Source organism: Tupaia chinensis, unplaced genomic scaffold (genome assembly GCF_000334495.1).
Source record: "Tupaia chinensis unplaced genomic scaffold, TupChi_1.0 Scaffold000056_1, whole genome shotgun sequence".
Taxonomy (NCBI): Eukaryota; Metazoa; Chordata; class Mammalia; order Scandentia; family Tupaiidae; genus Tupaia; species Tupaia belangeri.
In genome coordinates this window covers 1,924,420-1,949,999 of record NW_006159514.1, presented here as the reverse complement: position 1 = coordinate 1,949,999, position 25,580 = coordinate 1,924,420, and the positions used below count along the sequence as shown (strand labels likewise).

At 42.6% G+C, this 25,580-nt stretch overlaps 1 protein-coding gene across 6 annotated transcripts in view; it reads left to right on the top strand.

The window, feature by feature from the left end:
* The window catches only part of GAD1 (glutamate decarboxylase 1), a 53,931-nt gene that overhangs the window by 20,680 nt on the left and 7,671 nt on the right, over nucleotides 1-25,580 (top strand). For all 6 annotated transcript variants that reach the window (XM_006141493.3, XM_006141491.3, XM_006141492.2 and 3 more), the window contains 8 exons: nucleotides 4,631-4,721; nucleotides 14,174-14,286; nucleotides 15,956-16,071; nucleotides 16,154-16,233; nucleotides 16,464-16,518; nucleotides 19,250-19,366; nucleotides 20,518-20,582; nucleotides 24,598-24,676. In XM_006141493.3, coding sequence (XP_006141555.1) covers nucleotides 4,631-4,721; nucleotides 14,174-14,286; nucleotides 15,956-16,071; nucleotides 16,154-16,233; nucleotides 16,464-16,518; nucleotides 19,250-19,366; nucleotides 20,518-20,582; nucleotides 24,598-24,676 — 716 coding nt within the window. The remainder of the gene's footprint in view (nucleotides 1-4,630; nucleotides 4,722-14,173; nucleotides 14,287-15,955; nucleotides 16,072-16,153; nucleotides 16,234-16,463; nucleotides 16,519-19,249; nucleotides 19,367-20,517; nucleotides 20,583-24,597; nucleotides 24,677-25,580) is intronic.

The following is a 25,580-nucleotide window of genomic DNA, read 5'->3' as shown; positions in this document are numbered from 1 at the left end:
GAGACAGACAGAAAACAACAATCACCCCACAGGAGAAATGACCATGCTGCAGTCCCTCCTCCTCCATTCTCTTCTCGGGATTTTGGGCACACACACATGCACCCAGTGTAAGTTTCAAGCCACCGGGCCTGGGACTCAACTGTCAACTACATGGGAGTCCAGCAACATAACCATTGCACCATCGCTGGTTCCTTGAATTGAGTTTTCATAGTAAAAGCATACTGATGTGGGTGTAGTCTGTGAAGGGATTATGATGACAATCGGAAATTTCTTGACAAGTGAGCAAAAGACCTTTAATGAAGGAATGGCTGTGTATGGAAGTGCATGCCGATAATCCCTGCTACTTCGGAGGCTGAGGCAGGAGCATTACGTGTTCAAGAACAGCCTGCAACATAGCAGACTTTCTTTTTTTAAGTTTTTTTCCATAAGGTATGTGTACTTGTTGGCGAGAGATAGAGAGAGGGAAAGTGGGAAATCACCTCCCAGGGGGATGGCCATGCCACAATCCCTTCCCCTCCATTCTTCTCTCAGGATTTTGGGCACAGAAGCACCCTGTGTAATTTTCAAGCTGTCAGATCCAAAACTTGAACCATGGTCAACCATATGGGAGTCCAGCACCTTAAACACAGCACTGCCTGCTGGCTCCAGGAAGACCCTGTGTCTTTTGTGTGTGTGTGGGAGGGGAGGAGATTTTTGCTATAGGGTCTATGCGCTCACTAGACAGACAGAGCAAGACAGAGACAGAAAGCAAGAAATTATCCTAGGGGGTAGAGAGAAGGCCATGCCACAATCTCTTCTCCTCCATTCTCCTCTTGGGATTTTGGGCACACACACACATGCACCCAGCATGAGGTTCAAGTATGCAGGTCCGAGACTCAAACCACATTTGACCATGTGGAAGTCCAGCTATGTAACCATTATACCATCTGCTGGTCCCAAGACCCTGTGTCTTAAAAAGCAAACAAACAAACAAACAAAGAGAACTGGCATATATAGTTCTTCACAAACTGACAGATGTTATTCAATTCTCAGTCACAATAGCTACTTAAGTGATCTTTTAAACTTTTTGTTATGGAAAATTTTAAACTTACCCCAAATAAGGATTGCATAATAAATTCTATATACCCGGTACCCAGCCTTAAATATTTTTTAAAATTTGTTTTTCATGTACAAGGACTCCTTGAAATTCTTTTTTAAAAAATATTTATTAATTTATTTAATTCCATTTGTTGTTATTATCATTTTTTTTTTTTAATTTTGACCAGAGAGAGGCAGAAAGAGAGAGAAAGGGAAAGCAAGAAAGCAAGCCTCCAGGTCCAGGACTCAAACTATGGTTGGCCATGTGGGAATCCAGCACTCTAACCACCACATTACCTGCCGGTCCCACCCAGCCTTAACTATTAACACCTGCCAATTTTGTTTCCCCCATACCCATTTTCTCCTATATCACATGGAAGCAAGTCTCCAACATATTATTGCATTTATAAATATTCTTCATCCTCAAGAACTCTTTTTAAAACATAACTACAATGTCATTATAAATCCTAAAAAAAGAAAAAAAGAAAAAAAAAAGGCAACAACAACAACAAAACCCAAGGCCAACCCGTAGCCCTGTGGTTAAGGCAGCTGGATCCCATAGGCCAAACTGCGTAGTTACAGTTCTGGATCCAGCAGGTTGAAAGATACACTGGATGCATCTGTGTGCATTCCCAAACTCCTGAAAGGGAGACATGGCAGAGAAAGGGTTGCAGGATGACTGTGCCCAATGAGCGCTGTCTTGCTTTTTCTCTCTCTGTCTCTCTCCAGTGAGCATATATTCCCTAGTGAAAAAAAAATTTACCGTTCGTTAATATCGTAAAATATTCAGTCTTCAAACTCCCAATTGTCTAATGAATAAGTGTTTTGGTTTATTTTGTTATAATTCATTTGAATCAGGATCCAAATAAATCCCTTATATTACAATTGGTTGATATGGCTCCTGATCAACAGATTTTCCCCCTTCACCTCTCTCTCTCTCTTTTTTTTTCTTGTAGTTTGTTGAAAATCTTTACTTTGGAGATAACTTTCTTCTACCTGAGTTTAGATCATGGGCTTCTCAGCACCATCTTTATGCCTGTTACTTCATCAGGTTATTTCTCTAGGTTATTTTGTCACTTGATAGACGTTTTGACATGAGACTGTAGTCATAAACTAAAAGTACGGTTTTGTGGGACTTTGTAGCCTTTTATGTTCATGGACAAAGAGGTACTATTTCACTTTGTGTCAGTCTCTCTGTTTTGTCTCTGTTTTGTCTCTGCCATGCTGTGTGTTGCTGATACATCATCGAATCGTATGATCACATATATTTGCGATTCAGTCCAGTCTTGAAATGTTTCATTAAATTTTTTAATTGGTATTGCATCTGTATTTTAGTGGATTTCAACAAAATCCATTACATAGCAGGAGATATTTTCTGAAGGTACCGAGCAAAGTAGAGTAAAATGGAAGAGTTGAAATTATTGATATTCTGCATGAATGTCTGGAATCTGGCCCCATACATATACTATTTACTGTATGTTTCTTTTTTCTTAAAATTGGTGTTAATTTTGAAAGTCTTTTAAGAGGCGAGAATCGTCTCTTATATAAGAAGTCATAGTCCAGCTGTTCTGAATGAGCCCTCCTCACACCTAGGGAAGGAGAGACATCCCCAGAGAGGAGAGTTAGGCCAGGAACATTCCAACACCAGCGCCCTGACAGCTATTTCAGAGGCAAAGGCAATTTCCACTGGAAACACAGTAGTCAGCATATCTTCCTAACACCAGTTCTCTGTCACACCTTCCTAGATAATCTATTGTGTTGACTCCACAGTGACAGCAGAGCCAAGCCTGCTGATGTGGAGTTGAGTTTTCTGGTGAATGCCAAGTTGGTGAAAAGTTGGCAACAATCCCGAATGTACTGAGAACAAAGCCTGTTAAGGTGTTCTGTGGGTTTCACAGCGCTTTAGAGTTATGTGGTAATAGCTGTTATTTCACCAACAACTCAATGAGTGAATAAGGCTGAGTCTGTTTCACAGAAGATGCTAGGTTATCGCAGCAGTACATTTAGGGCAACTGTATATGAACAGAACACCCCAGAGTCTGGCATCATGTTTGTCACAGAGATCCAGAGGGTGATAGAATGCCCTCATGGCATCAGCCTCAGAGCTGGCACCTTCCCTAACTAAGAGCAAAGAACCTGGAGTCTCTCTTCCACTAGCACCCCCTGTCCCAGGTTTTAAAGTCCTTAGAATGTTAAATTAAAAGTCAAAACAGTAGGGCCCAGCAAATGGCATGGTGGTTAAGGTGTTGAACTCCCACGTGGCTGACTGTAGTTCAAGGCCCAGACCTGGCGACTGACTTTCTCTGCGTCTCTGTCTCTGGACATGTCCCCTATAGCAAACTTAAAAATAAATAATAATAATAAATACAATACAATTAATAAATTTTATCAAGTCGAAATAGTTATGGAGAAAATCAGGACTACCACATCCTCTTTTGAAATTAAAAAAAGTAAATATGTTGGGGCTGGCAGGTGGTTAAGGGCACTGGACTTCCACATGGCTGACCATGGTACAAGTCCTAGACCTGGAGTCTTGCTTTCTCACTTTTTCTCTCTTTCTCTCTCTGTATCTCTCTCTAGAAATATTAAATAATAATAATAAGGTTAAGTAAAGTAATTCTATAAAAAGTAAATGCGACAGAAGAATTAATCTAGACATCAACAAATAAGATATTGGAAAGCATGATTAGTTTCATGGTATTGGACCTTTCTTTAATTTTTTTTTTTTTTTTTAGGATAAAGAGATTTTTGCTATAGGGCATGTGCACTCATTAGAGAGACAAAGAGACAGAAAGTGAGAAATCTGCCCCTAGGGAGGATAGCCATGCCACAATCCCTTCTTCATTCTCCTCTTGGAATTTTGGGCATGCACACAAATGTGCCCAGCATGAGTTTCAAGGGACTTGACTAGGTCTGGAACTTGACTGCACTCGACCATGTGGGAGTCCAGTGACATAATGACTACATTATCTGCTGGTTCCTCGCCCTCCCTTTTTAATTTAAGAGCATGATGCTTTAGAAATATAGAAATTAGGAGGTCATTATTAATGCAAAAGGTTGGTATTGGGTGGATGACCTGCCCTTCCTTCTCCAATATCTTGGGCAGCCCTGTTAGACCATTGGGATGGAGCCTTCATCAATATGGCCCAGTAGACCAGATCTTTTGCTTTCTTTTTTTCTTCTTTTTTCTTTTTATTTATTTATTTATTTTTATTTATTTTTTTTTTTGAGAGAGATTTTTGCTATAGAGCACATACACTAGCTGGAAAGACAGAGACAGAGAGACTGAAAGTGAGAAATCACTCTCCAGGGAGGAATGTCCATGCGACAATCCTTTTTCCTCCATTCTCCTCTTAGGACTTTCAGGAATGCATGCACACATGCCAGGTGTGAGCTTTAAGCCACTGGGTCCAGGACTCAAACTGTGGTCAACTACGTGGGAGTCTAGTGACTGACGTAACCATTCCGCTATGTGCTGGTCTCTAGGCCTTTTGCTTTCAAGAGAGCTGAAAAGTTTTGACTTTGCCTTGATGCTTGCCTGTTACCTTTCTAGGTCATCCTCGATTTTTCAACCAGCTCTCCACTGGATTGGATATCATTGGCTTAGCTGGAGAATGGCTGACTTCAACTGCCAATACCAACATGTGAGTCCTGCAGATTCTTTGCATATAAGTAATCCTCCTGAATTTCTATGGTTGGCTACTTTGAAAGTCCAGTTCCAATGACTCTTATTTCACTAAATTTTTATTCTATTGAAGTTGCCCTGGTGATATCTTCTCTTAAAATACTATCGGTTGGGATCAGAAAATGACCTAATGATTACATTGCTCGACTCCCATGTAGTTGACCGCAGTTTGAATCCCAAATGTGGTGGCTTAAAACTCAACACCGGGCACGTGTGCATGCATGTCCAAAATCCTGAGAGGAGAATGGAGAAGGGATTGTGGCATGACCACATCCCCCTCCCCCGGGGCATGATTTCTTACTTTCTGTCTCTCTCTGTGGCTCCAGCAAGCGCATGTGCCCTGTAGCAAAAAAAGGCTCTCTTTTAAAAAAAGAAAAAAATCTTATAGATTTATTGCAGTTTTAGTTTAATAGTAGATACTGGATAAACTATTTTTGAATTGGATAATGCAACTTAATGAGAGCATGGTCATGAGAAATAATAACTATAGCTTTCAGAATTGAGTGTGAAACTTCATGTTAAAAGATCCTGTTTATCTTTGCGGTGTGTATAAAGAGATCTTGTTTGGGGATATGGTCTTGGTTCTTTTTCCCATCAAAGCACATTGGTTCTTATCTTTTAGATCACATTTCCTCCATAATTAAAGCTGCTATAAAGTCACAATCAATTTGATCCATCTATTGTTCAACCAAAAATTCTAAAACAAAATTTACTTGGAACTGACACATTATATGTTCTTCTCAAAATAACTATTTTTCTGAATTGGACATTTTTTTTCCCCATACTTGCTTGTGTAAACAAAGCCTTCATTGGTTTCTAAGTTCTTGTAAATTTATATGAAACCGAGTCTAAGGTCAGGGTGGTGGTGGCACAAGTACTACCTGGGTAGTCTTCTTATAATTGACCAAAAGATTCCTCTGTATGCCCTCTTTAGAGACAAGAACAAATTAAAAGTTGAGGGAAGCTGGGCATGGTGACATGTCCCTGTAACCCTAGCTCCTTAGAAGATGAGGCAGAAGGATCATGAATTCAAGGCCAGCCTTAGCAATTTGGTAAAACCCTGTCCCTATTTAAAAAGAGAGAGAGGGAACCAGCAGTTAGCGTAATGGTTGTGTCGCTGGACTCCCATGTAGTCGACCGCGGTTCGCGTCCCGGACCCGGTGGCTTAAACTCACGCCGGGCGCATGTGCTTGTGTGCCCAAGATCCCGAGAGAAGAATGGAGGAGAAGGGATTGCGGTGTGACCATCCCCCCTGGGGGGTGATTTCTCACTTTCTGTCTCTATGTCTCTCTCTGTCTATCTGGCGAGCGCACGCGCCCTATAGCAAAAACCTCTTCAAAAAAAGAAAAAGAGAGAGAGAAAGGCAGTCAGCCCCATGGCCTAGTGGTTAGGGGAGCCAGATCCCACCTGGCAACCATGATGTGAGTCCCAGGCCCAGTGGCCTGAGAAATGTGCTCGATACATGCAAATGCTTCCCCCAAATCCTAACAAGATGGAAAAATAGCGGAGAAGGGATTGCAGTGTGACCATGCCCCATTTGGTGGTGCTTTCTCCTTCTCCTTTTTTTCTCTGGCAAGCACATACACTCCCTGGAAAATGTAAAAAAAATAAAAAGTTGGTGGAGGGTTGTATAGCTTTTAGAGTACCGTCTTTTGCCTCAACACTAATGACAATGTTTATACATTCAGACAATGGCACCACATTCTATTAAGTATCTAGGAGGAAATAATAAAATGAATTTTTAAATAATAATTTTAAAGTAACTACATAAGAATTCTATGGGTGTTAGCTGTTACGAAAATATTCAAGAAATCGGGGCTGGCAGTTGGTGTGGTGGTTAAGGGCACTGGACTCCCACATGGCTGACTGAGGTTCAAGTCCCGGACCTGGCAGCGTGCCTTGCTTTCCCTTTCTCTCTCTCTCTCCTGCTCTCTCTCTCACTCTGTTCCTCTCTGGTCAAGTTAAAATAAATAAATAAACAAAGTTAAATAAAATAATTTTTTTAAAAAAGAAAATAGTCAATAAATCGCTACCATCACCACCCTCCCCCTTTTTTTAGGTTTTTGGTACAGGGCATTTGTGTTCACTAGAAAGAGACAGACAGAGGGAGAGGGCAGGTGAGAAATCACCTCCTGAGGGGCATGGCCACACCACAATTCCTTCTCCTCCATTCCCCTTTTGAGACTTTGAGCACACACGTGTGCAAACACATATGCCTGGCCTCATTTTCAAACCATCAGGTCCAGGACTCAAACAAGAGTCTGCCATGTGAGAATCCAGCACCTTAACCCCAGTGCCACCTGCTGGCCCAGCCACTCATTTTTTATGTTCATGGTAAAGTAAATTTTGAAAAGTGAATTTAGGTGAAAGGGTGGTATTTGTTTAAAATAAGAAATTCCAGTTGACATCAAGATAGAATGCCAGTTATTAAAGTTCAAGTGTCCTATTTTTCTTCAACAAACTACTAGCAGCCCCAAAACCTGAAGGGCACTTTTAAATTACATAGATTCATGTGTGTCCCAAAGCTGTTTCATGCTGTGACTCAAAATACTTAACTACATTCAGAAAAGTTTCTACTAATTAAGGGTGCCTGCTCTGTTTGCTAATTTGAAACGACAATGACAAATTTTAAAAAGCAAATGTGACAAGTGAAGCCTTTAATGCTAAAAGGCATAAAAGATTAAAGTGATTGAAAAACAAAAACGGTTTTCATGCTCTCTGCTCACAAGTCATGGTTAACTTCAGGGAGCATCCCCATTGGACTGAGGGTGAGGAATTCAAGACAAAGATATAATTACTGGGATGGTCTCCACAAACAAAAAGCTCCCCATTATAATTTTCACTGTGTTATATTTGTGAGATAAAAATATATCAGCAAGCACAAATATTATAATATACTAATTATATCTTGAAAAAGATACTAATGCTTAATTATAACATCTAACACTAAGGAACAATTTAAATTAGAAAATACAGTTTGTTGGGCATCAGTGATATGGAGGTTAAAGCACTGGATCCCACTTGATCAGTTGCACAGTTCAAGTCTCAGAACCAGCAGCTTGAAAAACGCACTATGGGCATGTGTGCGTGCGTGCCCCAAATCCTGAGAGGAGTCTGGAGGAAAAGGGATTATGTCATGGCTGCCCCCCAGAGGGTGATTTTTCACTTTGTCCCTCTTCCTCTGGCATGCACACATACTCTATAGAAAAAAAAAAATAGATTTTGGGGCCAGCAGGTGGTTAAGGACACTGGACTCCCAAGGTTGACTGTGGTTCAAGTCCCAGACCTGGCGGCTTACTGTCTCACTTTCTCTCTGTCTCTTTTATTCTGTCCTTCTCTGGTCAAATTAAAAATAAGTAAATAGGGACCAGCAGGTGACATGGTGGTTAAAGCGCTGGACACTCTTACATGGCCAACCATGGTTCAAGTCCTGAACCTGGTGGCTTGCCTTCTCACTTTCTCTCTCTCTCTGGCTGATCAAACTGGAAAATAATAATAATAATAATAAACAAAGTTAAATAAAATAATTCTTTCTTTAAAAAAATAAGTAAGTAAAGTTTACAAAATTTTTTAAACTCAATTATTTGGAAAATAAGTGAGAAAAGCAGAATAAAATATATACATCCATGAAGGCCCAAGCATCCACATTAATAAAGATATTGCTCTCCAGAGGACACATGTGCTCGCCAGAGAGAGGGAGGGAGAAAGCAACCCCTAATGGGGCATGGTCATGCTGCAATTTTCTTGTCTATTTCTCCATGTGGTTGGGATTTGGGGTGCACACACACACATATGTACCCGGCATATTAATCAGCTACCAGGTCTGGGATTCAAACTTCAGTAGACCATATGGGAGCTGGCTCCTTTACCACTCTGCTGTGGCACTGGCGCCTCCTGCAGTATCTTTAAGTGTGTATGTGTAGGCCTCTCGGCTGTAATTTCCTAATATATATAGCCAATTTCAAGGTAAATAAAAAGGAATTCACCCCTTTGAACCATTTATGGCCCGATATTCTCCTAAAAAGCTTTTCTTCAACAAGAAAGACCCCACAAATTTTTCTTTTTGTATATGTGTTCATAAAATCAAAGTACCTTACTCTTCCCTTTCCTCTCAGCTCGGCCTTGAAATATTAAAATATGTCCCAGCCGTCTGAGGTCAAGGCCAGTCCGACTAAATGACACACAGTAATTGCAGCTGTACTGAAAGGCAGAGATTTATAAAGTATGATCCGATTCCAGCAGATCAATAGGGAAGGTTATTTAAAATCATGAAATAGTTTCTGTCAGTTCTAGAGACGAGGCATTGTCTGAAGAAGTAATAACTATTACCTAGAAATTGTTCTAAGCCAGTTGCCTTGGGATATCATGAAATGTGGTGGCACGTCAGGAGCTGAGGCAGAATTTGCTCCCCGGTGACATGCCTCGCTGGCGGGAACAGTGTTCAGGGTAAGTCTAGGAAAGAGGGACCAAAGGCTCTTAGGCAGAGCTGGATTTAACCACTGATATACTCACTTCCTTTGACCTGCATTCTCATCAAATTTGGGTAGCACTGGTAATAAAAAAAGAATAAATATTAGGTTGTTGGAAAAGTCATGATGTATTTTTTTCTATGTTTTTCTAGGCAAAAATGCATCACGACTTTTCCAACAACCCAATATATTCCATAGTAAAGTCTTTTTAGAAGAACTCTCCTAATTCAAGCAGCAGAGTACAAGGAGTCTGTTAGGCCAGAAGGAATATCTGTGTGTCTATACTTTACACCAACTTGTGCCTATAGCTTTGAGATACACGTATTCTCCCAAGCGAAGACCCAGAGAAAACTTTGCAAATGTATGGTTGCCCATGGCATGTAGAGTTGTTTTCCAAAACAGGCCCACCAAGCATAGCTGCACAGGTTACCAGGTACAGACAACAGCCTGCCTTCAAACACCTGATGTTGACAATACTAATCTTTTTTATAAGTATCTAAAATTTTATTTATTTATTTATTTTAAAATTCGCTATTGGGAACATGTGCTCACCAGAGAGAGAGAGAGAGAGAAAGAAAGTGAGAAAGCAAGCCGCCAGGTCCAGGACTCAAACTGCAGTCACCCATGTGGGAGTCCAGTGCCTTAACCACCGCACCACCTGCTGCCCCCAACAAAACTAATCTTTTCAGCAAGATCTATCACAGCCCATGGTTAAGGTTATGATTTCATAGCAATGACATGAAGGACTTTCCTATAGGTGTTAGCAGTCATTTTACAACACGGGCCAGGGAGGCAGAGAGCATCCTGCAGTGAGCAGTTCTCGTTTGCCATAGCAAAGCAGCTGTGATGCAGCTGGAACTCTCCCTCTGAAAAGAATCATACTCACTGTGAGATCGTCGATTTCCCAATGTCTCTGAACCTCAGTCTCTTCATCCGGAAAATGGGGGACAATAACATCCATCCTACAGACTGTTCTGAAAACTAAAGAAGGCTCCAGTCCTAAGCGCCCAGAGTGTACAAGGTACAGCTACCACCTAGGGAAAGCAACCAACCTACACGTCACCGTTGCTGCTCAAGACCCACTCCTCAGCCTCCCTACTCTTTTGTTTCTGTCTCTCATCATCTCTGGACCACAGACGTCCACTCAAGTGGGTTACCATTTAAACTGAACATGGGCTACCTGCCACATGTGTAAAGGGAGGAAGTTTAAGAGGAGTATTAAAATAGTCAACATAGGAGAAGATTTTTTTTTCCCTCATGAAAGAAGCTTACAATTTAACAGTCACCAGAGATCAAGGCTCCTAATAGCTTTGTGATTGATGTTGCATGTGACTCTCATCCTCAAAATTAACTCAGTGCTGGCTGGCGACTGGAGCGCTCGCCATCATGTGTTCCAGAACTCAGGAATGAGAGAGGGAGGGAGGGGGGAAGGCATGCAGGAAGGGAGGGAGGAAGGGAAGAAGGAAGGATCAAGGGAGTCATGCTCCCTCCTGAGAAACTTTCTCGGAAGTCTCACACATTACCCATAGCACCTCTTTAGCCAGAATTTCATGCCATGGCCATGCCTAAGAAGGCTAGAAAATATAGTTTTGATCCAAATAAAATTTAATAAAGCATCCATTTAATGCATGGGCCATTGCTTTTCCCTTCTCCATGTGGCCTCTGCCTGGTCATCTAATACCAACTTCACTCCAAGGAGAAATTGATATGGTTAACAACCAGTGGACTTGGCCACAAGAGAACTGTAGCTTTTTGTTTGTTTGTTTGTTTTCTTTTTGAGGTTTTTGCGTTAGGGCACACGTGCCTGCCCAAGGGAAAGAGAGATATAGTAAGAGGGAAAGTAAGAAATCACCCCTCAGGGGGGATGGCCACACTGTAATCCCTTTTCTTCTATTCTCCTCCTGGGATCTTGGGCACGCATGCACACACACCCAGCATTATTTTCAAGCCACCTGAGCCAGGACTCGAACTGTAGTCGGCCATATGGGAGTCCAGTGGCATAACCACCATACCATCTGCTGGTCCCAAACTGACAATCAATACCTTCTTGACAATCACTTTGCCTTTGTTCCAAGTGAATCCCACTGGGAAGGTGAATCGAACCATTGAAAAAGGGCTGACTCACTCCCTACTCAGGATATAGAAATGCTCAGCACAGTCCTTTGGTGTTACCTTATGAACGGCACCATCTTACTGTTTAAAATCCTTACGTCCAGTCCCATGTCGTGACACTTCCATCCAGAGCTTTCTGCAGGTTTAGTTTCTACTCCCATTATGAGATATAATCTTGTATTCTGACTTCAACATTTAATTAGCATCTTATTAATCGATATTTGACCTTTGGCCTCTTCACTTCATTTGCTTTCATTTTTCATTTAGGGAAGAGATACCTAACCTGGGGTCCCACATTGCAAGAGAATTACTAAAAATGATATATGAAATGGTGTATATACCTTTCTACATGGAGAGAAGGACCATAGCTTTTCCTAGAGGGCTCTGTAACTACAGTCAACTTCAGAATGGCCACTTTAGGGTGAACTTCAAGGCCTTCTCTAAAACTTTGGGTACAGGTAGATTCTCCCTCCCCTGGACGATAAGTATGATCCAGTCTGGGAAGACAGGGTTAGAGGCAGTGTCAGAAACAGGGAACACCATGTTAGACCAATTGTCACATCTGACCAAGGATCCGTAGCTTGTAGGAGATATCAGGACTGAGCTCAGTATAAGCTTGATGTCAGCAGTGAGATAACAGGGTTTGAAACAGGCAGGGATTGCTAAACAGGGTGCAGCCAAAGCTGAGATTTACATGCCAGATTAATCCCATCATGCTTCCTCCTCAAAGTTGGGAATCATGCCTTATAATATTGTTGTCTCCTCAGTATGTAGAATGTCACCTGGCAGAGGAGTCTCTCAGTATTTGTTGAATAGCACTGAGAGAAAGGTTTAGGAATTTGGGTACCTGTCATACATATGGACCCTGAAATAGGTGATAGTCTCAGATAGTCTCATGATCAAACTTTCTAGACTCTTCTTCCTAATCCTGAGAGTAATAGTCATGCTTCTGATCCTTAGGTAGGAAGACTGAGTTGATTTGAATCATGAAGCACAGCTTTGGACCATCACTTCTCCCTCCTCCATGTGAATTTTGCCTGGTCATCTAATACCAACTTGACTCCAACTCAACTTTCACCCAGTCCTTGAAACAGTTCTGATATTATGGTGTCTGATTCTGCTTGTCCCTGCCTTACCCCAGAGAGCCTTCTCTTTTGGTATTGTGGAACTCTCGCACACACACTGCCACCACTACCTCTTCACCAGGCAAACATTTTTGCTATTCCAGTGTTTCCAAAAAGCACTGGAACCATTGATAATGCATTTGTTCAAGAATGGTCAGAAGCACATTCATGAGTTTGCCTCTTGGTCCTCTCAGCAGCACAGGCTAAACTGGGAATCCTTCTCTTCTTCTTCCTTTATCAGGCCATCAGACATGAGGGAGTGTTGGTTGCTACGGTGATGGGGCTCAGAGCAGAACCAAAGCATGATTGTGACCTCCAGAGGTGATGGTAACTGAACACATGGTTTCCAAGGGTCTCTTAAATTTCCAGGGAACTCCCAAGGAAAATAGACACAATCTTTTTGGAAACAAAATTCTTCTACCAACAGACATAGCCTGATGATTCTCCAGGATCTTTGTGTCCTCTTCTATCACCATGTGATTAATGTGATTGCTTTTTCCCTCCATGATTTAAAACTTAGTGGCTTCACCTGTGTCTTACCTACAACAGTAGCTATCTCATCCTAGAAAATAGCTTTTCTAAATCATTAAGCAAGAATTCCCATTAGTCCTCAACACTGGTATTTAGCCCAAACACCCTAACCAATGAGCAAGCCTCCCCATATCACGTGGTGGCGGAGTCCGTCTAGGCATCTCTGTTTGGCAAGCTTGATCTGAGCTCCGCCCACAGACTCTAATGCTTAAAAACTCTAAGCAAACTTTAAACATTTTTGGAGCTGAGTAAATATCTTTTTGTTTTCTGGCTTAATTTTCTGTGGCTAGACCTTCCTTGATTTCTTATAAGCCCTATATTAGTATCATGATCCTGTTTCAATGACTAGGCTGCCAGACTGCCTCTGCTTTGAAAGGCTTTGAAAGCGTATGACTTGCTACTTTTAAGTCAGTTTGTTAGAAGACAAATGTGACCTGCCAGGATATCTGATGCCCACAGTTAACTATGTATGCCAGGTGACTATCTTCTTGTTATTTATAATTTGCAATTAGAAAATCATCACTTAGAACTATTCTTGACAGATATCGACTTCAGAGAATTATAGAAACATAGCTGTCCTTGGGTATTATCAGTAGAAAAACCATGAAGATAATTATATTGAGATCTTTAAAACCTGGGTCAATATTTCCAATTATCTTCACAGTTAGCTTTCAGATGTTTACATTATTTTTAAAAGATAGATTTTTGGCTCCAGCTTTCATAGATTCTACAAGTGTAAAGCTGGCAGTCAGGCTTTTTTTGAATGTTGTAAACCCAATTTTTTTTTTTTTGTAGAATTTAGAATACATTTTTTTTCCCAACTAAAATTTGCATTGTACTATGATCTTAGAGGTAAAAGAGACCCAGAAACGTCACTTTCTTTCCTTCTATTCCCCCGAGTAGGCCGCACCTAGGACACTCCATTCAGATGAGAGTCTGTTTTGTGGTGAGGTATCACAGAGCACAGAGCAGGCACGTACGGCACCTCTCTTGGTAACCCGGGCCGCTTTCTCACATTTTGATTGGTGACTCCATGCATTTCTCCATAAAATGAACTGTGTTAGTGGTTTTGAATATCTTTTTTAGAACCCAAGTACAAAAACTAATCATCTGTGTTCCCCCCAAAAAGTGGTTTGACTTCTTTATTTTCATCCTTTTCTTCACCACTTTTCCAGGTTTACGTATGAAATTGCACCGGTGTTTGTTCTCATGGAGCAAATAACACTTAAGAAGATGAGAGAGATAGTGGGATGGTCAAGTAAAGATGGTGATGGGATATTTTCTCCTGGTAGGTTTCTGGTTTTATTTATCTCCACCTATTCTCAAGGTTTGCAGTATGGATCCTTGGAAACACTAAATACACAGTGGACTTGTGGAAGATGAATGACCTTAAAAAATGTTTTTGAATACTTTGCCTTCCTCCTTGTCAGGATAAAGACCAGCAAGAATGTTCTATTCTGTGTGTTCAAGCTAACAAAGGCTGTGCCTAAATCTGTACAAACTGACAGAGGCTGTGTCTAGATCATGCAGAGCAGCCCTTTCTGTCAACAGCAGTGTGACTAAGCTGGGGACCAGTGAATCAAGCTGACTGATTTCATTCAAAAGAGTACACAAGTCAACCCTCTTTTTTCATAGATTCCATATCTGTGGATTTGGCACCTGTGGATTCAACATCCATAGATTTAACCAACTGAAGATGGAAAATATTTTTTTAAAGGGGGTGTGAGAGGGGGTCAGCAGATAGTATGTTGGTTAAGGCACTGGACTGTGGTTCGAGCCCTGGATCTGTCGGCTTGCTTTCTTTCTCTCTTTGTCTCTCCCTAGTGAACACATAACCCTACAGGAAATTTTTCAAAAATAATAATAATAAAATTAAATATTTTTTAAAAGGAGAAAATAACATGTGCAATAATACAAAATACAAATTAAAAAATACAGTGTAACTATTGATATAACACTTAATTTGTAGTAGGTATTATAAATAATCTAGAGATGATCTAATATATGGGTGAGGATGTGTATAGATTATATGCAAATACTATGCCATTGTACATAAGGGGTTTGAGCATCCATGCAACTTTGGTATCTACAGGAGGTCTTGGAACCAACCCCTTGCAAATTTAGGGACAACTAGATCTGCCTTGAAACTCTAGTTTGAGGTAAATACAGTAAGACTCATTACAACAATAAAACAATAACAGACTTTCTCAGATGTAGGGAGGAATTATAGATGGGCAGAGACCCTGTGATTATGTACAAGGGGAAAAGAAGAAATAAGAATTACAATTGTCCAGGCAATTCAAGCAGATCACAAGTTTTCCTATTTAATTGTCAGGTAATTGATGCAAAGTGACCAGTTTTTATTGACCAGACACACCTAGATAGTTACTGCCATTCTCCTAGTGTCTTTATTTAGGTGAGCATGAGTTTATTTTTGTTTTAACAAGTGTAGAGCTCTCCTGAACGACTCAGTAACTCAGGTGGGTTGTTCTTTAAAAAGAATACCTAGGCAGGTTACCAAGCAATGCCATTGTTTCCTTCTGGAGGCTCCATTACTCTCTGTTTCTCTGTCTTTCTGAACTCAGAGAACAGTTTAATCTTTCTTCAGCAAGTAGATTGAGCAGAAAATGGAAGCAAGGAGGTTGTAACTCACTCGTCTCTTTTGCAGCTACTGCTTCTCTTGTATTTCTGACTAGGTTTCAGGAGGAAAGGGCACTGGATTATGTGAACCACCTTTAACCAAACTGCCTAGATAGCTTTGGTATTGAGTGACTACTTGTATTCCCAGGGTAAAGGGTCTAGGAAACAGCCCCTGGAATAGGGAAGCTAGGAAAATCTATCATATTATCCTCTCCCATCCCGATTTCCCTTGTCTCTTGAGATACCAGCTCAGTCTTTGCTGTTAGAATCAATGATGCAAGAGCCCCAACACTTGCCATTTGTCTGTTTGCTGATAGGGGGAGCCATATCCAACATGTACAGCATCATGGCTGCTCGCTACAAGTACTTCCCGGAAGTTAAGACCAAGGGCATGGCAGCTGTGCCCAAACTGGTGCTCTTCACCTCTGAACACGTGAGTTCGGGGCTCTTGCTTATGGATGGTGGTTTTATTCCCAACAGACTAACTTCTAACCTCAAGCCTCTATTTGTTGCAGAGTCACTATTCCATAAAGAAAGCTGGGGCTGCACTTGGCTTTGGAACCGACAATGTGATTTTGATAAAGTGCAATGAAAGGTAGGCAGGGAAAAGTGAATATTAGGTTCTTGATGTATTAAATGTGTTCATCTGTTAAATTTGTTTTATTGTGCTTAAGGACTGGCTCAATACAGTGTGCCAAGCTGCTAATGGTCTGTTGAAAATATCCGATTAAATTACTTTTTGCAGCTGCTAAAGTTTTTTTCATGTGAAATCTCATTTATTCTTCATTTTAATTTCTTTCTTTCTTTTTTTTACAATAATTACAGAGGGAAGATAATTCCAGCTGATTTAGAGACAAAAATTCTTGAAGCCAAGCAAAAGGTATGCACTCTATGGAGTATCTAAACTCTAGTGAATATAAATTTTTTAAAATGTCTTCTTTCAGGGCCAGCAGGTGGTGTGGTGGTTAAGGGCCCTGGACTCCCACATGGCTGACCATGGTTCGAGTCCCAAACCTGGCAGCTTGCTTTCTCACTTTCTCTCTCTCTCTCACTCTGTCCCTCTCTGGTCAAATTAGAATAAATGACTAAATAAAGTTAAATAATTTTTTTAAATGTCTTTCTGCCTTAGATAATAAAGGTCTCTGATAATATGAGATAATTTTATTATTCCAAAATTTCTTTCTTAGATATGTACTTATTTAAAACTTATAAAATTATTTAGCTTTCAAACTGTGTCTATACAATATCAATTTTAAAAATTTAGGGACCAGCAGTTAGCGTAATGGCTATGTTGCTAGACTCCCACATAGTCGACTGTGGTTCGAGTCCCAGACCTGGTGGCTTAAATTCACACTGGGCGCGTGTGCGTGTGTGCCCAAGATCCTGAGAGGAGAATGGAGGAGAAGGGATTGTGGCATGGCCATCCCCCCTGGGGGGTGATTTCTCGCTTTCTGTCTCTCTGTCTCTCTCTGTCTTTCTGGCGAGCGCATGTGCCCTATAGCAGAAAAAAAAAAAAAAAAAAAGAGAAAAAAAACTCTCAAAAAACAATTTAGTTATTAAATTGGGGCTGGCAGGTGGTGTGGTGATTAAGGCGTTGGACTCCTACCTGATCAACCACAATCCAAGTCCTGCACCTGGTGGCTTGTTTTCTCACTTTCCCTTTCTCTGTGTGTGTGTCTCTCTCTGGTCAAATTGAAAAATAAATAATAAAAAAATTAAATAAATAATTCTAAAAAAAATTTGGTTAGTAAATCACTTGACCTATTTTCATTGTGCCCAGTAGTGCATGTTCCTCAATAAGCCAAACTACCTAAGCATCATGAAGATACAGCCTAATTGAGCTTTTCAGTTGCTACTTAGTAAGCATAATTACCTTTTAACAAATAACATTTTAGCTTAGGATTCTGTTTAGCAAAGTGCTTCCATGCCTGGGCAAATGGCCCATGGTACTTGGTGAATCCAGTCTCAACAAACTATTAAACAAAAAAAATCTCATAGAACAGATGTCTCTACAAGTCACTGCCAGGTAGCTGTCAGGCCACTTACCAACACGCTTGTTTTGGGTGTATCGTTGTACCTCCTTCTCTGACTGTAATGGTTTGCTGGAGTCTCAGCAGAAGAGATGGATATAAATGTTAGGGCTCAGCCAGAGCAGAGGTGTAGCTGAGCTTCAAAAACACCTAAGACTCACAGATTTCCCAAACTTAGTCTTAGCTGTATTACTGCACTTCCTCTTTTATTTGTTTCTTTTTCTGGAGGGGTGGAGTGGGGAGAGGTTTTTGCTACAGGGCATGTGCACTCGCCAGAAAGACAGAGAGACAGAAAGTGAGAAATCACCCCCCAGGGGATGGCCATCTATTTTCATTGTGCCCAGTAGTGCATGTTCCTCAATAAGCCAAACTACCTAAGCATCATGAAGATACAGCCTAATTGAGCTTTTCAGTTGCTACTTAGTAAGCATAATTACCTTTTAACAAATAACATTTTAGCTTAGGATTCTGTTTAGCAAAGTGCTTCCATGCCTGGGCAAATGGCCCATGGTACTTGGTGAATCCAGTCTCAACAAACTATTAAACAAAAAAAATCTCATAGAACAGATGTCTCTACAAGTCACTGCCAGGTAGCTGTCAGGCCACTTACCAACACGCTTGTTTTGGGTGTATCGTTGTACCTCCTTCTCTGACTGTAATGGTTTGCTGGAGTCTCAGCAGAAGAGATGGATATAAATGTTAGGGCTCAGCCAGAGCAGAGGTGTAGCTGAGCTTCAAAAACACCTAAGACTCACAGATTTCCCAAACTTAGTCTTAGCTGTATTACTGCACTTCCTCTTTTATTTGTTTCTTTTTCTGGAGGGGTGGAGTGGGGAGAGGTTTTTGCTACAGGGCATGTGCACTCGCCAGAAAGACAGAGAGACAGAAAGTGAGAAATCACCCCCCAGGGGATGGCCATGCTGCAATCCCTTCTCCTCCATTCTCTTGGATCTTGGGCTTGCACGCACTTGCGCCCAGTGTGAGTTTAAGCTGCCGGGTCCAGGACTCGAGCCACGGTCGACTATGTGGGAATCCAGCGACATAGCCATTACTCCAACTCCTGGTCCCTTCATTTCTTGTTCATGTCAAAATTTCACCATGCCCACTATTACTAAGTATTTCAGTTTACATAGTAAACAGGCCTATTTAAATAAATCAACAATGTTTTAAATAAGTAAACAATGCTCCAGTATAATTAAATCAATAAAAAATGATGCCCAGTCATAGTCAGAGCTGTCTGTCCACCACTTAAAACACTATTACTCTTCCCTGCTTCGTCTTTTGCCATTGAACTTGTCACTATGAGCAAGTGTACAATTTGGTCTCTCCCTTGCTAGAATGTAAACTTCACGATGACAAAGTTCTTCTGCTGTACTCACTGCTGTATCCCTGCACCTGCCACAGGGCCTGGCACAGGAAGGCCACTCGAAAATACTTAGTGCATAAATGAATGAATGAGCAAATGAACCAGGGATACTGCCAGATGCAGTTGCTGCCTACTGCAGTTCTCTTACTTCATGTGGGCACGAGCAAAGGCCACAGGATGAAAAGACTAACCAGCCTCTCTCTCTTACCTCCTAGGGATATGTTCCTCTTTATGTCAATGCCACCGCGGGCACAACTGTTTATGGAGCTTTTGATCCGATACAGGAGATTGCAGATATATGTGAGAAGCATAACCTTTGGCTACATGTCGATGTAAGTGCTGTAACTCACAGAGCACCCAGTCCCTCCGTGCGTAGAAGCAGCTCTGCTTTATGTTTTGCCTCAAGCTTTTCCCAGAGCCCCGGCCAGCCCTCTGTCCACACATCAGTCCCAGCCTTCTCTGGCCCTCAGCCAGCCCTCCGTGACTGGTAGATAGCCCAAGGCCGGTGCACGCTGTAGGACCCACCCAGTTTCTAACTGCCAATTGCCGTCTCCTGTGGGTCATCCTCCTAAAGTACGGTCTCTATCGCTTCCCAAGCAGCTTTGTTTGGACAAATGGCTACCACATAAAGTAACTGACTTCAGAGGGGAGAAGATACATAAAATATGTAAGATTATGGTCATGAAGGTGAACACTCAGCTCCCGCCTTCAGTGTAGCCTTGACACTTTTCTAAGAACATGCATGTCTGCTACATGTAGGAAAAGTCAGGCGTGTACAGAGGGCGCTACCGGCTACAAGACTTAGTCCTGAGTTTTCTCGGGAACACAAAAGGTGCATTTTCACCTGTCCGCCTGCGTGTGTTTTTTCCTTCCATCCATTTTCTTGTGGGTTTACCTTTTCACTACTGGACAGTGGAGTCGTCGGCCCTGCTATTGAACAAATGTGAACACGGGTTGTTGCTGTGTCACATGGCATCCCCAGCTATTTTGTAGACGTACATGACGGCGCCCACCGAAATGTCGTGCTATTGGCAGGAGCTGTTGGGGACCTCCACGCCAGCCAGGAGCTGCTGCCGAGTTTTCAGGAGCTGTTAGAATTCCGCTCTAGGAAGGGTCAGACAGGCCCCAGTCCTTCGAGAAGCTTCTAGGGCCATGCTGGGTGTGCTTCTGGCTTTTCACAACAGGCTGTGCCTTTGGGTCCTGCCATCACAGGTACCCCAGGCTGAGACCTGGCCACGCTCACACTCTGTCACTTGGACAGCTGCTCTGACATTTACCTGGAGGAACTTTTGAAAAAGAAATGACAAAAGGTGAATAGTCACAGCTGCCAGGACAGAACAATCGGCCTGGGCTCATTTTGTCAGAGAAACTTGAGGTTTTCACCTTTAGCATTCTCTTTCCTGTTTTACTAGAGGTATAAGTGAGTGGTTTTGGAGTCTGAAATGTCACCGCTTCCCTCTCTCCCCTTTCTCTGTCCTCACAGGCTGCCTGGGGTGGCGGGCTGCTCATGTCCCGGAAGCACCGCCATAAACTCAGTGGCATAGAAAGGTACGGCCAAGCTGGCTAGGCCTCCTTGCAGCCAGAACGTCGCGTGTACTGTGCTCCACGTCCACGCCTCCCCCGCCCTGACTCCCGGGTCTTACCAGTCTCACTTGCATTTACTGAGCATTTACTGTATAAGTTCCGGGTCAAATGAATCCTCAGTGAGTTCACAGGGAGGGAGAAAGTCAAGTAAGTAAGCGAGCAGTTGTGCTGCGATGTGATAAGAGTGACCATAGATGAAAGTGCAGGTGCCCAGGAAGGAGAAGAGAGGCTGAGCAGCACAGGGATTGGAGGCTGATTCAGTTTATCACGGGCTCAGGAAGGCCCACTGATTCATTTCACGCCTCTTCCTCATGCAGCTCACTGCTGAGAAAGCGACCGGACACTCAGCTCACCTAACTGATGTATTTTCTTTTCCACTAAGTTTGGTGGATGTTCTAAGCCTTGTGCGATTTTGACCTCATTCCTAAGTATCAATCCATAATGAACTCTCATCGATTCACGTATTCACTCAGCAAATATTCACTGAGCCCCTACCATGAGCGACAGTGGATGTGAATGTTCTGCTCCCCGCCTTCCAGCCAGCCATCTGTGGCACTTTTCTTAAAAGTGCATAGCTGACACACAGGGAAAATAAGACAGTATGTGGAAGATGTCAGCATTTAAGAGATTTGCCCTCCTGAAATTTGCAACTCAGGGGGCTAGATGTTCATAAACAAATAAACAATCAGAGTTAGGGAACAGTGAGTGGCAAGGCGTGTGATGGTAGGCACGGTTGTCGGGCCGTCCAAGGAGGTGGCATTTAGTAGATACTGGGCTCAGGGAGGTAGGAAGCAAGGATATGGGCAAGAACAGTCCAGGCAGCAGGAACAGCATGTGCAAAGGCCCTGAGGCAGGACTGCTCTTGGCAAGTTGGAGGCCCATCAGAGAGGCCTGTGGGGGCTGGGACCACATGGGAGCGTTAAGAGCAGACTGAGAGGGGAGAGGAGGTTGGAGAGCATAAGGAAAGCACAACAGCGACTTCTCTGTAGCAAGGACTCGGGATTCCATTACTCTCCTGTCTATTTGACAGGTCAGTGCCGGGAGGTGAGGCTAGCTCTGTGAAGCGTAGTTCTATGATCCTATAACTTAGAGGATAATATATTTAGTGTTGATGAGCCTGCCCACATTTACTGTAGATTTCCCAGGCAATTTTGTCTCCATCTTTGAGGCTAGGAAAACTTGAAACATTTTGCACTAGATCTTTTCTGACATTATAAAGGTACATATGTCTTATAAAAGAAATTGAATTCATATCGTTACTTCCCATTTGTAGCAGTGAAGAATCATTTGCTTCAGGCCTCTAGGACATTCAGAAAACCATTTAAGACCTTATGAGATCTAAATATAATTTTTTTAATGACTTGGTAAATGATAGCAATGAGAATATTAAATTCCCTACCTTTTAAATATGGCTTGACACAGATGCCTTTTTTTTTCTTTTTAAGTTTTTGCTAGGATACATACACTTGACAGAGAAGGAGAGAGAGGAAGAGTGAGAAATCACCCTCAGAGTGGAGCTCATGCCACAACACAATTCCTTCTCCTCCAGCCTCCTCTCAGGACTTTGGGCACACCTGTACACGCACCTTGCGGTGATTTTAAATCCTCCAGAGCTGGGACTCAAACCATTCAGCCTGCCATGTGGGATCCAGTGCCTTCACCTCCACGCTACCTGCTGGCCTGACACAGATGCTTTTTAGTGATATAAGCACTTAGTTCACTTTCCTTGGAACTTCTCACGGGACTCTTTCACAAAGGTTTTCTTTATCATGCATTTAAAGAAAAGGCACTACGGGCCTTCCTGTCTTCTTTTTTTTTTGAGAGATTTTTCACTATAGGATGCGTGTGCTCGGCAGACAGACAGAGAGAGACATAGAGACAGAAAGCAAGAAATCACCCCCCAGGGGGGATGGTCACGCCGCAATCCCTTCTCCTCTGTTCTCCTCTCGGGATCTTGGGCACGCACACACACGCACCCGGCGTGAGTTCTAAGCCATCGGGTCCAGGACTCGAACCGTGGTTGACTACGTGGGAGTCCAGCGACATAGCCATTACACCAACACCAACTGCTGGTTCCCAAGCCTTCCTGTTTTCTTGAAACACAACATACATACGCACTAAGTTACCTACCTTCCTGAAGACCTAAGCAAGATGAACGGGTTAAAAATTCACAGTCGGGATGTAGCTCTAGGGAGAGCAGAGGCAGTATCATTCCAAGGCAATCGCCGTGTCAGGGGAAAACATCTTCACTGGTATTAAAACGCAGAGCCCAGCTGTGGGCCAGGCCATTGGGAAGGAGTCTGTAAAGCACCGAAGCAAGTTACCCAAGTTTTAATCATCATCCATTTCACTCCGTTGTTTCCGTAACACCCTCGCTAGTGGGCTCCTTACCATCTAATTATGTCTGACAGAGTGGTACTGTTGCTAGGATACCACACTTGCTAAGCACTGGTTGCAGCCCAGACTGGCGAAATCACACCTGTTTAAACAATGCTGCCAGATAGTCAAAGGCTAGAATAGTCCAGGTGATCCGTGCTATAGGTGTCACTCTTCATATTCCCCATCAAGGTCAACATCAGCAGCTCTTTTTTTTTTTTTTTTTTTTTTGGTCCTAGGGCATGTGTGCTCACTGGGAAGAGACAGGGAGAGAGAAAGTGAGAAAACACCCTTCGAGTATGAATGGCCATGCTACTGTCCCTTCTCCTCCATTCTCTCAGGATTTGGAGCATGCACACACATGCATCCAGTGTGACTTTCAAGCCACCAAGTCTGGGACTTCATCCACCGTCAGCCATGTGGGAGTCCAGCGCCTTAGCCACCACTCCACCTCCTAGCCTCCAACAGCCCATCTTATAAACCAGAACAGGAAGGCAGAAAGAGGCCAAAGTCTGGTGCCTAAAGCGTGGCAGCTTGGTGGAGTAATTATGAGCACTGACTCTGTGGTTGGACTCCCCACACTCAACTCTGCTCCAATAATCCCCAACTGTGCAACTTTGGTTCATGTACTTAACCTTTTTGTGCATTGTTTTTTTGCTCTAAAAGAAAAATAATATTAGTACTGACCTCATATGATTGTTGTGAGAATTATGTATACCAGGCACTATTAGAAGCATTTTAGGGGCCAGCAGGTTGCATAGGGGTTAAGGCACTGGACTCCCACATGGTTGACCATGGTTCAAGTCCCAGGCCTGGCAGCTTGAAACTCACATTAGGCACATGTGCATTTGTGCCCAAAATCCCGAGAGGAGAATGGAAGTAAAAGGATTTTGGCATGACCACCACCACCACCACCCCCCGCACCCTCCAGGAGGGTGATTTCTCACTTTCTGTCTCTCTGGCAAGCACATGCACCCTATAGCAAAATATCTCTCAAAAAACAAAACAAACAAAAAAAAAAAAAAAGAAAAAAAAAACCAGAAACATAAAAAGAAGCATTTTATATTGGGTCATCAGGAAAATTATGACCTATTTTTTTCTATGTTTTCTATGCAAAAATGCATCATGACTTTTCTGACGACTCAATATTCATGAACTCACTCTGTCCTTTATTCAGTTCTATGGGAGAGACCCTCCCCATTTCCACATGGGAAAACAGAGATGCAGAGGAGTTATGGAATCTGCCCATGCCAGCAAATGTCCAAGCCAGAATTCCGATTTGGACAGTTTGGCTCCAAAGCCTGAGTTCTCAACCATGATACCATACTGATAAAATCCTGGGAAGCTCCCAGAACAATAGGGTTCATAATGAGCTCTTCATTAGTGTTGGCTCTTATTAATAGCAGTTATTTAGAAAATGTAATGTAACATCCCGAGGCTGCCTACAAAAGATTCCTTTACTACTTGATTAGTTAATTTAGGAGAACAGGCATCAAAAACGTTTACTGACTTGAGCTGAGAGGGGTGATGCTTTCTTCAAAAGGACAGTTGCCTCTTTGTGACTCCTGTCCCTTCTGCTCAGAATGTCATGTGCTTCTTTCAGGGCCAACTCAGTCACCTGGAACCCTCACAAGATGATGGGCGTGCTGTTGCAGTGCTCAGCCATTCTTGTCAAGGAAAAGGTCTGTACTCTCCCCAAAATGAGCTGGTGGCTTGCGTTTCCTTTAGAAAGCACAGGAAGAGAGAAACGTGGGTTCTGTACAGTACTTACTGGCTAACTCACGAGATCGGTAGCCCCATTGTGAGACCGCTGTTGCTGTCCTTCCCTGCCCTTGTGGCTAACCTAGTTTCTCCTTTTGGCTCTTGCTGTCTGCTGCTCTTCCTTTTTCTGTACTCAGGGTCCTGTCAGTGAGGGAACCGTCGAGGGAATGACTTAATTGCGAATTTCTTCATGTCTGCACAAACAAAACTAAGAGTGATTGAGGGAGGCACTCAATCAATTTTGTCCCCAGGGAGGACAAAGGAGCTCCCTGGAGCATACTTTCGGTTCTTTGCATAAATTTGTGATCTTAAGACCTAAAATAAATCAGGCAGAACAGCAACTACAAATATCAATTTAGGGCAATAAGGAATGTTGACCAAAAGGCTTCTGGAAATGGGCTAGTGCTATATTCCCTTCTTTAAATACCTAATAATAAGAGCCTGCCCATCAATGCATCGTTGGTCCAGTAAAATTCATACACGCTGATATATCCCCAAAACTGCCTTTAACTGTTAGGATTCATAATCTGCACAGGCTTCGCACACCTTGGAGTCCTTGTTACTTTCTTAGGAGATCCTGAAAAGGTGGGAAGACTTTTGCGGAGGACATTATCTGGGGATGAAAGTTTTCACAGCATCAGACTGCCCCTCCACAGGGGAAGTTCCCATTCCCAGCCCCACCACTGAATGCTGTAGCACTTCCAGGTCTTTGAAACACCTGAAACACCTCACACATTCCAAATGCCTGTTAGAGGGGACAGTGGGCCCTTGCTGTAAGTACCTGAGACACAGGATCACTTTCTAATCAGAGTGACAGAGGGAAAG